Genomic DNA, 14618 nt, shown 5'->3' on the forward strand with positions numbered 1-14618 from the left:
GCTCTCATATGAAAATAACAGCTGATTACTCCCCTCAAAAGGTCATACAACCTTACCCTTAAATGTTAGATAACAAATGTGATTACTTGATTTTTGCTAAAAGCCGTTGTCAGAAATATTTGTTTTATATACTAATAATAAAGAATCAAATGTCAGGTATTTTCATACATGACAATGTCATGTGATCATAATTATATTGTTTTCTTGTTATATCTTGTAATGGGGGAGAGATGGATATAAGGTCATCACATACGATTGCACTGGAATATTTCTGAAGGTATTTAGACAAAGTAAACTTTAAGTAATTGGCCAACAATAACAATTTTTGCCTCTATAATAGAGAGACAATTGTTTCTACAATCAATGAGAATCCAGGAGACTAAGAGAATCTAGAAAAAGAAGGAAAGACCAGAGGAAGTAATTCTGATCAACTTCTCCAATTCAGTCCTCATCACTATCTCTCTCCTCTTGTGTAAGAGCAGCACTGTTTAGTTATCCCTAGGGTCATCTAATCCAAGTGCTGTTACCATAATTGATATGCTTGGCAAGAAAGCTGGCAATGGCTCTTGCATAACTTTCCTGGCACTTGAACAGGAGATTAAGTCTTATTTTTGGAGATAGGGGGTGAGCTTTTAAAAAGTTGTAAATTCCAATAATTGTTTTAATTAGCTAAAAACTCTTATGAGTATAATTTTCATCAAGTATGACCACCCCTTCCCCTCTATTTTCCTTCTTGACTAAATCTCCAAACTGTAATAGCATTAATGTTCCATATATGGAAGTATTTCTGGAAAATTTTTTAATCCACAAGATAAGTTATAAAGCAAAATACAAAAACTCACACTCATATGCAGTTTTTTTTAATAGAATCAGAGCCTTAAAATGTGAAGACATACAAAAACCCATCCTTAATAAACTAAATAATTGATTTTAAAAAATGTAATGTGTTTAGATCAATTTTTTTAATATAAAGCTGTTTTTTTTTCTTTTTTTTAATTTTCAGAAAACAACCTCTTAGACATTATATATATATTATATATATATATATATATATATAAGGTGTGTTTCAAATTTATACGGACACGAAAAAATTAAAGTGAAACACAAATTTGCTGCATTAAGTGACAAATGTTTTATTAAAAATAAGATGGATTTACATGTTTCTACACTGCAAAAGAAGAATTTTAATCAAACATTAACATTTTGTCACTGAAAATAATGTTTATGAAACTCTTATACAAAAAAACTGTTACATATTTATCCGGACAGGCACTCATTTTATGACTTAAACAGTATATTGTTTAGTTTCAAGCATTGAAATATGCAAATTAGCTTACATATCTAATTGTAATACAAATTCTTTGTTGTTCAACGTTCTAAAATGGGTAGAACAAAGAATTTATCTGATTATGAAAAAGGGAAGATTGATGCCTATAAATCACAAGGCAAGTCAATAAGAGAAATTGCAGCATATATAAATTGTCCAAAATCAACTGTTGGTGATTATTTATCAAAAAGACGTGGCAAGGATGTATCAAAATTCAAGACAGGTCCAAAACCCAAGCTTACTCCTCGAGATTGTAGACAAATCATCAAGGTTTGCTCCACAAAACAAACATCAGTAAGAAAAATAAAAAAAGAATTAGACTTGCCTTGTAGCAGCACAACAGTGTGGAGAGTTTTAAATACATCTCCAATGTTAAAATTCAGAAAAAAAGCCGTAATGCCACCACTTTCATTAAAGCACAAAAGTGACAGACTTGATTGAGCACAAAAACACATGACATGGTCCGAAGAATGGATTGAAGTTTTGTTCAGTGATGAAAAAAAATTCAACTTAGATGGTCCAGACGGTTGGAAGTATTATTGGCACGATTTAAGAACCGAAAAACAAATTTTTTCAAAACGCCAAATGGGTGGGGGATCAATAATGGTGTGGGGTGCGTTTGGATTCAACGGAACCACAGATTTAGCATTTATAACTCAAAGAATGAATTCAAAGAAGTATCAAGGCATGCTTGAAGATCATTTATTGGAAGCTGGACCAAATATTTGTGGACCAAATTGGATCTTTCAACAAGACAATGCCCCTGTGCATGCCTCTAAATCAACAAAAATGTGGTTTAAACGTAAAAATATTAATCTGATGACATGGCCTGCTATAAGCCCTGACCTGAATCCGATGGAAAATCTTTGGGGGATGATGGTTCGTACAGTTTATGCCAATGGAAAGCAGTTTTCCACAATTCATGATTTGAAGGCAGCAATTTCAGATGCTTGGGATAAACTTAAGATTGAATTCCTTCAGAATCTAATTGAAACAATGCCTAATCGAGTATTTAATGTAATTAAGTTAAATGGTGGTTACATTGGCCATTAAATTGTAAGAAAACTTTGCAATTTGAAACCTGTCCGGATAAATATGTAACAGTTTTTTTGTATAAGAGTTTCATAAACATTATTTTCAGTGACAAAATGTTAATGTTTGATTAAAATTCTTCTTTTGCAGTGTAGAAACATGTAAATCCATATTATTTTTAATAAAACATTTGTCACTTAATGCAGCAAATTTGTGTTTCACTTTAATTTTTTCGTGTCCGTATAAATTTGAAACACACCTTATATATATAACTTTTTATCATTCTCATGTAAAGAAATTTCATCCAATTATTTGAGAAATAATTGGGCTGCAAAAAACTGTAGACCTGTAAATTCCCACTGTTGTTCGTCCTTGTTTAATTTCAAGAATGGAGTTAGATACATGAAAGTCAAGACCAGATATAGTAAGCATAGGGGCAGGAGGCCCTGATTAATTATATACGATGTTCTGATGCAAATCGGAAGTCACTTTATTTCAGTTCAAAAATTTTCCCCTGAAAGGAGTTAGATAGATGACTGGCACTACTCCATTGCTAATGGAAAAGTATGATGTACAGGGGCAAGCCACTACTAATTTGAGGTGGAGAGCATATATTTTAAATTAAATAAATTAAAAATTATCCCAGCTTTGTGACTGTGTCACAATAAATAATTACTCATTAATAATCTCTTCATTATGCAATTATAAATTGAAAATAAATATTTAAAATATCTGGTACAGCAAATTTGATTTATATCAAAGTAATTGTAACAAATATTTAAAGTTCAGTTGATAAAAAGACTGAAAAATATATATATTTTTATCAAATTTTAAAGATTTGGATATCAAATATAAATTTTGAAAAGCAATTTGTGTAATTAAACTTATTTTTTAGCTTCATATTAGTTCAATTATTAGATTATATTCAAAAATTTTCAGTTCAAAAACTTTTAAGAACTTACTAATTGTATGATTTTATAATAATATGAAAAAAATTCACCTGGTATGCAAATTCAAATGTCTGAAATGAGATTTTAAGCTTATCTTTCTAAACCTTTTTAAAATTAACAATTTAATAAATATTAACATAATACAGTAATTAACTAACTAGTAGTAACAAATTTGTGAATTAATAGAAAACATTAATTATATTAGGCATTATTTTAACAATTCAAGTCTATTAGGTTATTTACTTTCAAAACAGAGTTTGCTTCTTAGATTAGATGAGCTATATAATTTCTATAAAAAGTATTTTTGACAGATTGATGATACTTTAAGTAACTTGATTATTAGTAATAATTTCTTGGATTCAATAAGAAAATTTAAATTATATATAGTTAGTTCTCATAAAAATATTTTAAGTTAAATATATAAAATAGGATTTTTTAAACTTATAAAATATAATTTATAGATTTCTTAAGATATTAAACAAAAATACATGTACAGTACAATTGAGCCAAAATTAATCTAATGACCAAATGATAAGGCTGGATTAACTATTTATACCAAACATGGCTAATTAATTTCATTCATATTATATAATTTAGTCTAAATATAGATGATTGTTTTCATTTTTATATTTATTTAATTATTAACTTTAATGAAAATTGCTAGCATCCTGTATTAAAGTTACCATATGTATTAAAGATGATAATGTTAGTAGTTTCTCCTTTTATAACTGTTTATTAACTAGAAATTCTCATTAGATAATATGGTGGCTTTAGATGTTCTCCATTCAGCCACTGTATTGATGACAAGCTTAATACTGGCAATCTATTCAACATAATACAGTATGCAAGCATTTTGAAAATGAAGTAGGAAAAAAATGTAATTAATATAACTGACATTAAAATGATAAATGTAGCCGAATAAATATTTTCTACTAATAAATGCATAAATATATAAGTGTTATCATCCAGATCAAAAATGGTCATAATGAAGAACGATCTTCTCAATTCATTCAAAAATACCTAATTTTATGTTTGGTTATTCTAATTTGGAAATTTTCTGATAGAAAAAGAAAAATGACAAAACATTTAATTATCAATTGTTTTAACTGTACAGTTAGCATTAATATTTATTAATTAAAGACAATATATCTACTGATATCTTATGGAGTATCTATTTAATTCCCCATGTATTATAGGTAAAATATATTTTTTTATTCATTTCTGATTTAGAAATACAGATGTATTAATTTTTTGTTTTACTACAGTAGCCAATAAATTTTGCATTACATTTTTTGAAAAATGTTTTATTGTCATGTTTAAAATACTTTAAAATGCTCATTTTCAAATATATTCATTTATTACTCATAATCTGGAAATTTTGTATATCTGATAAACACAAAATTAACATTTTAGCAGAGATTTCATGCTTATGCATATTGACTCTAGATATCCCGATTTGTGTATGTGTTCTTTAGTATAGTGGATAACTGTTTGTTTTGAACTTAGCTTTGTAGAAACCCATCTGTGGACATCATTCTCTTGGCTTGTTGTAGTTCGAAAGACCTCCAAACTGTTTCAAAACCAAAATTAAAAACTGAATTAGTGAGAGGGACATGTATCACATCCTTTTCACTACTACATTATAATACATGTGAATTTCTGAGAGACATGAGGAACAAATGATGTGAACAAGACTTTGTGCTCCATTTCTAAAATTCTAAAAATTTGTCCTGATTTTGGAGATCAGAAAAGTCCAACAAGGTTGCATTAGAATCAAGAAAACATGGTACTAGTTTATATATATATATAATTTAAATCACTATGGTCATTATTTGATAATTTTACATATTCCAATATACAAAAAGTATCTGACCCTAGGTCAGGAGGGAAAAAACATATGTATCTATTTGATTCAAACACCTAGTTCCCTTCAAAATAGGTCCTTTCTGAGTTATCACACTTCTCCCAGCAATGCTTTCATGTTGGAAACATTTTTCAAATCATTTTTTGGGATCTCTCTCAGGTGCTTTATTGTTTTAGTTTTGATCTCTTCATCCTGAAATCTCTATCCTTTAAGTGGAATCTTGAGTTTGGGAGAGAGCCAAAAGTCTGCTGGAGCCATGTCTCTGGAGTAAGGATACTGCTGTACCTGTACAATACCCTGTTTTGTGAGGAATGTCTAGATGAGATTTGAGCCTGGCCTGGAGCATTGCTGTGATAAATGAACCAGTTGCCAGACTGCCAGAGCTGTGGTCTCTTTCACCTAACAGCATCTGATAGATGATGTAAACCAGTCAGGTTTTACTCCATCACAGTTTTATGATGAGGGGCATATTTGTGTAAACTATGCCCTGGTGATTGAAAAACCATCATGACCTTTATATTGCTTTGCGATTGCCATGTCTTCTTTGGCGGTGGAGACTATGGCATTTTTCACTGAAATAATTGTGCTTTTGTCTCAAGGGTCATATCTGTAGACCAGGGGTTCCCAACTTGTGTTTTGTGAAACCTAGGGTTTCACCAATAAAAATTTGGGGTTCCACAATAAAATGTGTTGAATCTAGTAATGTATGAATGTACCAATGCCGATTTGGGATGAGATGTGTAATTGCTGTAGTCTCAGATAGAATCCTTGTATGACGATACAAGGACTCCATCTGAGACTATACATGTGCTAAAGTTATTTATAGCTTTATAAACAGTGGGAACCAATTTATCAGTAACGGAACAAACTGAAATTGTGATGTAATGTTTGACAGGGTAATGGAAACTATAAAAACAGTAAAACATAAACTAAAGCTAGAAAATCATTCAAAAAATTATAACCTTAAAACGGATCTAATGTATAAATAAAAATACAATTGTTAAATCTGTATATATCTTAAAAGCAAAATGTTTTTTCACCACTGCATGCAAATAATGTAGATTTAAACTTAAAAAAAGTAAACTTTATTTACAATTTGAAAATTTCAATTGATTTCATTTCAATTTTTAATTAATTAATTTCTGATTTTATTTTTGGTTTTGGTTTTAAAGTAAAGTAACTACCTAGTATACTTTAATTTGTTAATATCTGCAGGGTTCCAACATTTTTTATTAAGGTGGAAATAGTTCCATGATATTTTAAAAATAAGTTGGGAACTCTGCTATAGACGCAGGTATCATCTCTGGTTATAATCTTCATGAAATCAGGATCTTTCATGTTCTGCCAAATCACTAATGTGACAATAAATGGCATATAAATGCTGTTATTGTCACATTAGTGATTTGGTGATCATGATAACAGCATATATGGGCTGCCTGACAGTGACTGCAGGTAGAATAGGCTTGCAAAATTCACATACATACAGTAGGTCACATGACAACATAGTCTCTTCGCCAACTTGCAAATACTTGCAAAGAAAGAAAAAAAATAAGGTCACATACTTTTTGATCAGACCTTGCATTATGATATGAATAGAATTGTATATTCCTATAAATTAAATATAAGTTAGTTTAAGACTTTTACTAGATTAAATTTTTCTTTTAATTGGCTGTTGAATTTACACATTAATAAAAAAAATACATAGAAAGACCAAATGTCTTCACTTTTGCCATTTCCAATCACCAGGGTCACCATGGCAAAAGTGAAGACATTTTGGTCTTTCTACATATTTTTTATTAATAAATTAAATTTGATATTTGATAACAGAATAACTAGGAAAAGATGATAAACATTTTAAATTGAATTTTCATTAATTTTGCAAGTTAAACTTATTTGAAATTCATCATTAAAGTATATATTACCGTATATTTCGGCAGATAAGACAACCTTCAGATAAGACAAGGTATAAATTTTTGTCAAAGTTTTATAGTTTTAGCATATTTCTGTCTATAAGACAGCTATAAGACGACCCCCAAATTATCAATGGTCTATGAATTTAGTTTAGATCAGCGATCATCATCTGAATAACAACACTGTATAGCGTATACGAAATTATGTCCTATTTGTAACGAATGAACAAATTTTCCTTTCGAATGAACAAATTTTATTTTCTTGCACTGCCTTGCAATTGTTGAAAACATTCACACTGATTCAGCATTCGGTTAATGACCTTGACTATTCACAAAAATGTCAAATGGGCTATTCTATTTTGTGGACCTACCCTACTCTCTACTAGTAAATAATTACAGTTTGTCTGTTCTTTTTTAATGGTTTTAATTTATACAAATTTCACTCTAATTTTTTTTTGTATCTGTCCTATAAGATTATCCTGGATTTGGGGAGGTTTTTTTATGATTCAACTATCGTCTTATCTGCCGAGATTTATGGTATATACTGAATATACTTAAGTGAAATATTTGAAAATACAGTAAGACCCCGTTTTTTAATAAGAAGAAAAATACTGTAAATATCGTTAAAATATATTTTTTTCCATATTCTACATACTTTTATCTACTTTTCTACATAATTTCCATTTTGTTTAAACATTTGTCATACTGCTCAACAATTTTTTGAATTCCGACTTCAAAGAAATCTGCCGCCTGTCAAGAAGCCCAATCCACGACTTGCAGTTTTCACTTCTTCTTCGTCGTTGAAATGTTGACCACCAAGGAACTCCTTTAAGTATCGAAACAAGTGAAAATCACTGGGTGCAAGGTCTGGACTGTGTGGATGATCGTATCGAGTCAAAACGATAAAGCACTGTTTAATCTTTTTGTTTTGTGATCGTCAGAAAGCAGTCTTGGAACGCACCGAGAAAACAATTTTCGATAATTCAGTTTCTCCGAAACAATGGTATACAAAACTGATCTTGAAATCTGTGGAAATTCAATTGATAACGTTGAAATCGTGAATCGTCGGTCCTCTCGAATTTTGTTATCCACATCACGAATCAAATCTTCAGAAATCAGAGAAGGTCGGCCAGGGCGTGGCTCATCATGCACATTAACTCGCCCATCCTTGAACATTCTTACCCATTTTCGAACTTTACTGTCACTCATAGCATTATCACCGTAAACTTCACAAATCTGACGGTGAATTTCCGCTGCTGCCAAGTTTCTTGCATTCAAGAATCGAATAACAGATCGTATCTCACAGTCGGCGGGAGACTCAATTTTCTTAAACATTTTAAACTTCTACAGCTCAGCATACAGACAGACGATATGGCTGCAAATGGCGTCAAAACGCGCGCCAAGCTTGCTCGGAGCAGAAGCGCATGCATACTGCCGTGATTGCGCATTATTCTCACTTTCATTCACAAACAGACCTTATTTAAAAAATAGCCCTCGTACTTAAGTGAAATATTTGAAAATACAGTAAGACCCCGCTTAACGCGGGGGATGCGTTCCTAGATGACAGAGCGCTAAACGAAACAGCGTTAAACGGGGTCATCTTAACATGTAAATAAGGGGGATATGTGAAACAGAACAGAGAATAGGAAAATTTATCAGTTTTTTTTTTGTTTTATTTTGTAACATTTATTGTTAAATACTTTTTTATTACATTAATTATAGACTTATTTATTGCTAATATCGAAATTTATTCATAAAACATTCATGAAAATAAAAAAAAAGTTTGAGTAAAGAAGTTATGTTTGTGATGAGGAAGGTTCTTCCTCATTTGACATCTTTTGTTTCTTTGTGAAGAAGTCATCTAACGTCGTTTGCCTTTTCCTGTTTCGTTCAGCAAGCAGTTGTCGATAGCAAGACATCGCATCCATGACACTTCGTCTTGCCTTTGAACTTCTATCAAAATTGAAATCATTTTGTATAAACTGATCCATTATTTCCGTTATACTGGCTAAACTTTTTTTAGAAAATCCGTTGAAAGTTCCTTTTGTTCCTCATCTTCAGAAACGCTAATTTCGTCATCTTCATGCACCTGTTGTTCTACTAATTCTTTAAGATCGTCGTTGGAAAAACTTTCTCCAGTTGTAACTTGCAATAATTCTTCAATATCCTGCACATTTATATTATCCAACCCTGTTTCATTAGCTAGCTTGACAATTTCGTCGACATCAACAGTGGATTCTCTTGTGTCAACATCCTTGTTTAGCTCCGGCCATACATTCTTCCATACTCCTTTCAAAACATTTCTCGGTCACCTCATTCCAGGAAAGATTGATGTTGTCTACAGCATCCACGATATTATAGTTTTTCCAAAAATCTCTAATGGATTGTTTATCTGCTCCATCTGTTTTATCAATCAGTTGTCGGAATGTCCGCCGCAGATAATAAGCTTTAAAATTTGATATTACGCCTTGATCCCAACACTGCGTGCGATCTTGGGTAATTCCAATACTACCGCGTAATACCGAAACAGCGTTAAGCGGGGTCTTACTGTACCAAAATTATAATTAGTGTTTTTTAATATGAAAAATTTTTAAAAACTTGTGAGTTAATAATTATCAATTCTTAAACTTTTGAATACTTGTTTTGCATTCATTTAGTATTAAAAATTATATTAACTAGAAATTATATAAACAACTATAATTAGTGTTCTTCAACTTTTTTTTTTTTTAAATTAAAATTTATTATTTAGGAAAAAATATTACTTATATTTTCTATATGTAGAGTACAAATTAATTTTATAGAATTTAAAACCTGATGAATTAAAGTTTATATTAAATTCAAAAACGTTTTTTAATATTACAATGTTAGTTGTAAGTTTTGAAACATTCTTTCTTAATCAGATTTTTTCAATTTTTAAATATTGACTTTTTTAATAGTTTTAACCACAGATGCGTGCATCTATGTGCAATAATAACAATGAAACAATTGTATTCATGAATAAAATTTCATTTATCACACTTGTACTTAAAAATAGACTTTTTTTTATTTATCTAACAATCTTTTTAAAATCTGAAAGTAAATAAATAAATGTTATTTATGTGTAAAATTCTTTCATAATAATTACGTAAATAGTACACTTACTGGCCAATTATGGTAAGTTTTATTTTTAAAATTTTATGACAATAAAAATGTCCTTTCAACTGCTAACATCTAGAAATTACAAATGCCAATCATTAAAGCAAGGTGCATTTTTGGATTAATGAAAATGCAAAATTATGTAGTTATTGGCTAGAAGTAATGACAGAAAAACCTACAAGATGTTTTACTACCTACTGACAGCATAGACTTGTATTAATATTGCCATACAATATATCTGGAAATAGCTTTTATGGAACTCTTATTAAAGAGGTTTAAATTCAAAATGGCCAGTTACTGTTTTATGATCAATAACTGTACTATTTTTCCTAAAAACATTTAGAAAAGGAATTGAATGAACATTGTAGTCTAACGTTACATGAAATTTTGTTAAATGTCATTTAGATCTAAATTGTTTAACATGCATATATTATAGTTTAAATTAATTATATTTTTTCATGTATTTGATCTTTATTTGTAAATGTTTAGTTTCATCAGTATAGAGATTTTGAAATATAAATGTGTTAAGAAAAAAATTTGTCAATTATATAAATAAAGCATATCAATTTAATAATTTTCTTCTCCTCATTACAGAATTAAATAAAAAACAAAAAGTGAGTATTACCATCAAATGCAATGATTTTATTATAATGTGTGAATCTGTTTAATAAAATTACCTGATGTGATATGACTTCAAAAAATACAGAAATTATATATAAATTACAGTGTGATTCACACAGGACTGATTTTTATTTTGTTCAATGCCTTATGATTTCAGTCACACTTGAATAATATGTAAAAACATTTTGGTTGACTGCTTCATCATTAAATGAATAATCATTTCGTTCATGTCTTAGACTGAATTTATGCAAATGTGAGAAATGCAAGAGGAGAGAAAAATAGGAGGAGAGGGAAAACCAAGTAAATCAAGCTCATGTGCCTACATGAATACTGTCCTTGTTTTCCCTCTAGTTGCATTCATGCAAAAGTGAGAAGAAAAAGTTCAATAAATGTTGTGTCCAAATTGTGGACTATTCCCTCACTAACTATTAACATTTCCTTTCTTTTATTTATGACCTCCCTGTTTTTCCTTTGTAGTTTCATAAGCCATTTTCTTCACATTTGGCAGACTGCTGTCATGCTCCATTGTTGCCATTTTATTGTTGTTATTGCACTTAGGAGAGGCGAGAAAAAGTACAAGAGAAAGTTCAATCTGTTGAACTTTTGAGAATAAGAGAACCGCTGCATTTTTTGCATGTAACACACCACACATGCTCAGTTTCCCTCCTCTGCATAAACTGAACTGCAAATGCAAATTCTGATCCCAAAAGTTCTTTTCACTCGTTTTTCCCTCTTTTTGCATATAAAATCAAAAATGAACATAAGTTCCAACTTACGTTCATTTTTACATCTTATACAGGATATTCCATATGGTAAGTGTTCAGTTCCAAGTGAACCACCCTGTATTAAAAAGGGCATTGATGATCTACAAAGTTTTAATTCTTGTTACAATATTGGAAAGCACCAAAAAAATGTTTGCTTCTTTTATTTATAAATTTCTATCTGAAGATAAAGTGGATAAATTCCCAAAAAACATTTTTATCCAACATTGAACTTTGTGGACTTAAAAAAATTTTTGCTTTCAATTATAGTTCTTTCCAAAATTGTCTATAAATATCCAAATTCACAATGATAAAAATGTTAAATTCTTGTTACTATGTAACTACAAAATAGAAATCATTTTTATTTGAAAACATGAAATTATTTAGTTGGAGTAAATTAGCTGAAATTATTATTTTATTTTGAAATTTTTTATTGTTTTCTGTACTTTCATTAATGTTTCACATTTTATTTTATTTAAATATGATGATCAAATATTCATTTAATCAATATTATCATTCATAAATATTCATTTTCATACTATTTTAATTTTTGTATGTGGTGTTAATTGAAAGAGTAGCGTGGAGGAAAAAGAGAGTTAAAATATATTTGCTATGTTAATATTTTTAAAAGTACAGTATTTAATTGATTTTTTTATTATTTTAATGTAATAAAAAAATAATAATAAATTGATAATAATTTAGTCGTGAGCATAAAATTCTGCTATTTAAGCAAATTTTTATATATATATAATATTAAAGAAATTATTTTTTTGACAGATATTAAAACGTCTCGAATGAATTTATATAGCAGTGATGTAGAATCTTTAATCCAACCATTGTTTCAACCAACTTATATAGAAATTTCAAGTGACTTATATCTTTCTCCACAAGAGCAAGTAAGCATGAGATAATTATTTTATTTGGTAAAAAAAACAACTTTTTTGACTTAATAATAAATACTTATTAATAATATAAATATACATACATGCCAACTAGGGTTTCTCATTTCCCAGTCTTTTGCTTGTCCTGGGATTTCGGGACAAAAGTGAACTGTTTTTCTCGGAATCCCGGAAAATCCTGGGATATAATTAATTGTTTTTAAAATATAAAATATATCTTGAAATCAAATGATATAATTATTTTTTATTTTTAGAAGTAATTTAATACGTTCTGCAAACTCCAAAATCATAATATTAATAATGCTATGTAAAATATATATTAAAATTACCTTTGAATTATGTAGAAATTTTCACAAATAGAAAAAATTTATTAAAGTTTGTTGGAAACTGCTTACAAAAAAATGCTTTTGAATTGAGTTGAAAATTTAAAGGAAAAATGAACTTAGATCAAACTTCTAACTTACAGTAGAAGGTAATTTTCGTTTTTTAAATAAAACATAATATAAAAATTTACAATAATATTTTGTAAGATTTTGAAAACCGAAGATGGTCAATACACCGATCACTCAATCTGGTTATTATTTTAATCATGAAAAGTCCCGCTACTGAAAATGCCCTTTCCAATTCAATGGATGGGGTGGAATCATCCTTCATGCATTTAAGAGAAACGGATGTTATGTGTTTTTTTCACCTGTAGCCTGTAAGATTTCTAGTTTATTTTTGAGACGCATTACAGTATTTCTTTTGCTGTAGTATTCTTGATTTGTCTATCTCGGCTGCTTTAATAGCGGCATCAAGCTTACAGCCTGTAATTCAGCAGTTTGTTTGGCTTTAATAATTGGGTTTATGAAGAAAAACTTCATACTTGCAGACTTTGTACTCGTTTCTATTCTTGCCCATTTTCCACAACCTGGTGTAATGCAATTATTGAATCTACTGGGCATAGTTAAAATTAAGACAGCATTGGTGCAATTATTCAAGATATTACAGGTTCTGACAAGTAAAGAATTTTCAGAGCCCTGCCACAAATACATATTGATTATTCACAATCTGTGAGATGTCATAAGAAGCAAAAATTTAAAAAGCGTGCATTATTGTAAATATGGTGAATGATATATTTAAAAAACGAATAAGCAGGCTTAAAATTAATAAATACAAATGTATTCTGACAGTTTGAGTTAATTATACTTTTTATTTGCAAAATTTCCAAAATTGCAAAACATGCTGTTTTATTCTTTGGAAAAAAAAATATTTAAGTCCTTTGAAGAGTTTCAACACCTTAGTAACTGCAAATTCCAAATTGAACCATCTGATTCATATGTTTGATGACTTTTGAAATCAATATCCACAAATTCACAGAATTCTTCAAGCTCAATTTTCTTCACATCGGAGTTCTAAACCAATAGTAAAGATCGACTAGATTATCTTCAATATCAAATTTTGTCTCTGCTAGAAATGCATTTTGACTTTTCTTTGCAATATTGTGTACCATGTGACTGGACATCTATGAATATAAATGGCAGGATTACATTTTTCTGCTCTTGCTTTCAAACTATTCCAGACTCCAGCAATAATGGCAGAATTATCCATACTCAGATCATCAATATATTTCTTTCAATCAATGCCATGATCTTGGAAAACTTGATTTGTTTTCTCAAAAAATTTTTCAGTGTACCACTTTCACATAAGATATCAAAAAATGTAGTAGCAACCCATTATCTGTTACCATCAAATAGTCTTAGTCATTGGAAAATTATATTTCAGTGTCGTCATTGCCCTCTCAATAGCAATTGCAAATGGATTTCCTGTCATGTGGCTCACAAACTCAATGAAATTTTTACTAAGTAGTCATTAATTATGTGTGCTGTTTTAGTGCATGAGAAATAGTATTGCCTTCCTATTGCATTATCAAGAAACATTTTTTTTAAACAAGTGCTCAGTACATATTGCAGTTGCTAGAGGTAAATTATTTTCCACTAAATGGCACGTGTATAACACATGCTTTTCACACCTGCAAAGTTTAGTAATTTAAACATTTAAGCTGAAATATACCAAAATTAAATGAAAAATCACTTAATAGGGCTATCTCAATACTTGGCTACTCACTTCATTCAAATTA

At 29.5% G+C, this 14618-nt stretch overlaps 1 protein-coding gene across 5 annotated transcripts in view; it reads left to right on the forward strand.

Moving 5' to 3' along the window:
- Positions 1-14618, forward strand: part of LOC136977011 (serine/threonine-protein phosphatase 4 regulatory subunit 1-like) — a 425271-nt gene that overhangs the window by 214568 nt on the left and 196085 nt on the right. For all 5 annotated transcript variants that reach the window (XR_010881016.1, XM_067272424.1, XM_067272423.1 and 2 more), the window contains one exon: positions 12378-12496. Coding sequence is in view for 4 of the 5 variants with exons in the window: in XM_067272424.1 (XP_067128525.1) it covers positions 12378-12496 (119 nt within the window). In the remaining variant the exon portion in view is untranslated. The remainder of the gene's footprint in view (positions 1-12377; positions 12497-14618) is intronic.

This window comes from Centruroides vittatus, unplaced genomic scaffold, assembly GCF_030686945.1.
Source record: "Centruroides vittatus isolate TY-2023 unplaced genomic scaffold, ASM3068694v2 contig_439, whole genome shotgun sequence".
NCBI classification, from domain to species: domain Eukaryota; kingdom Metazoa; phylum Arthropoda; class Arachnida; order Scorpiones; family Buthidae; genus Centruroides; species Centruroides vittatus.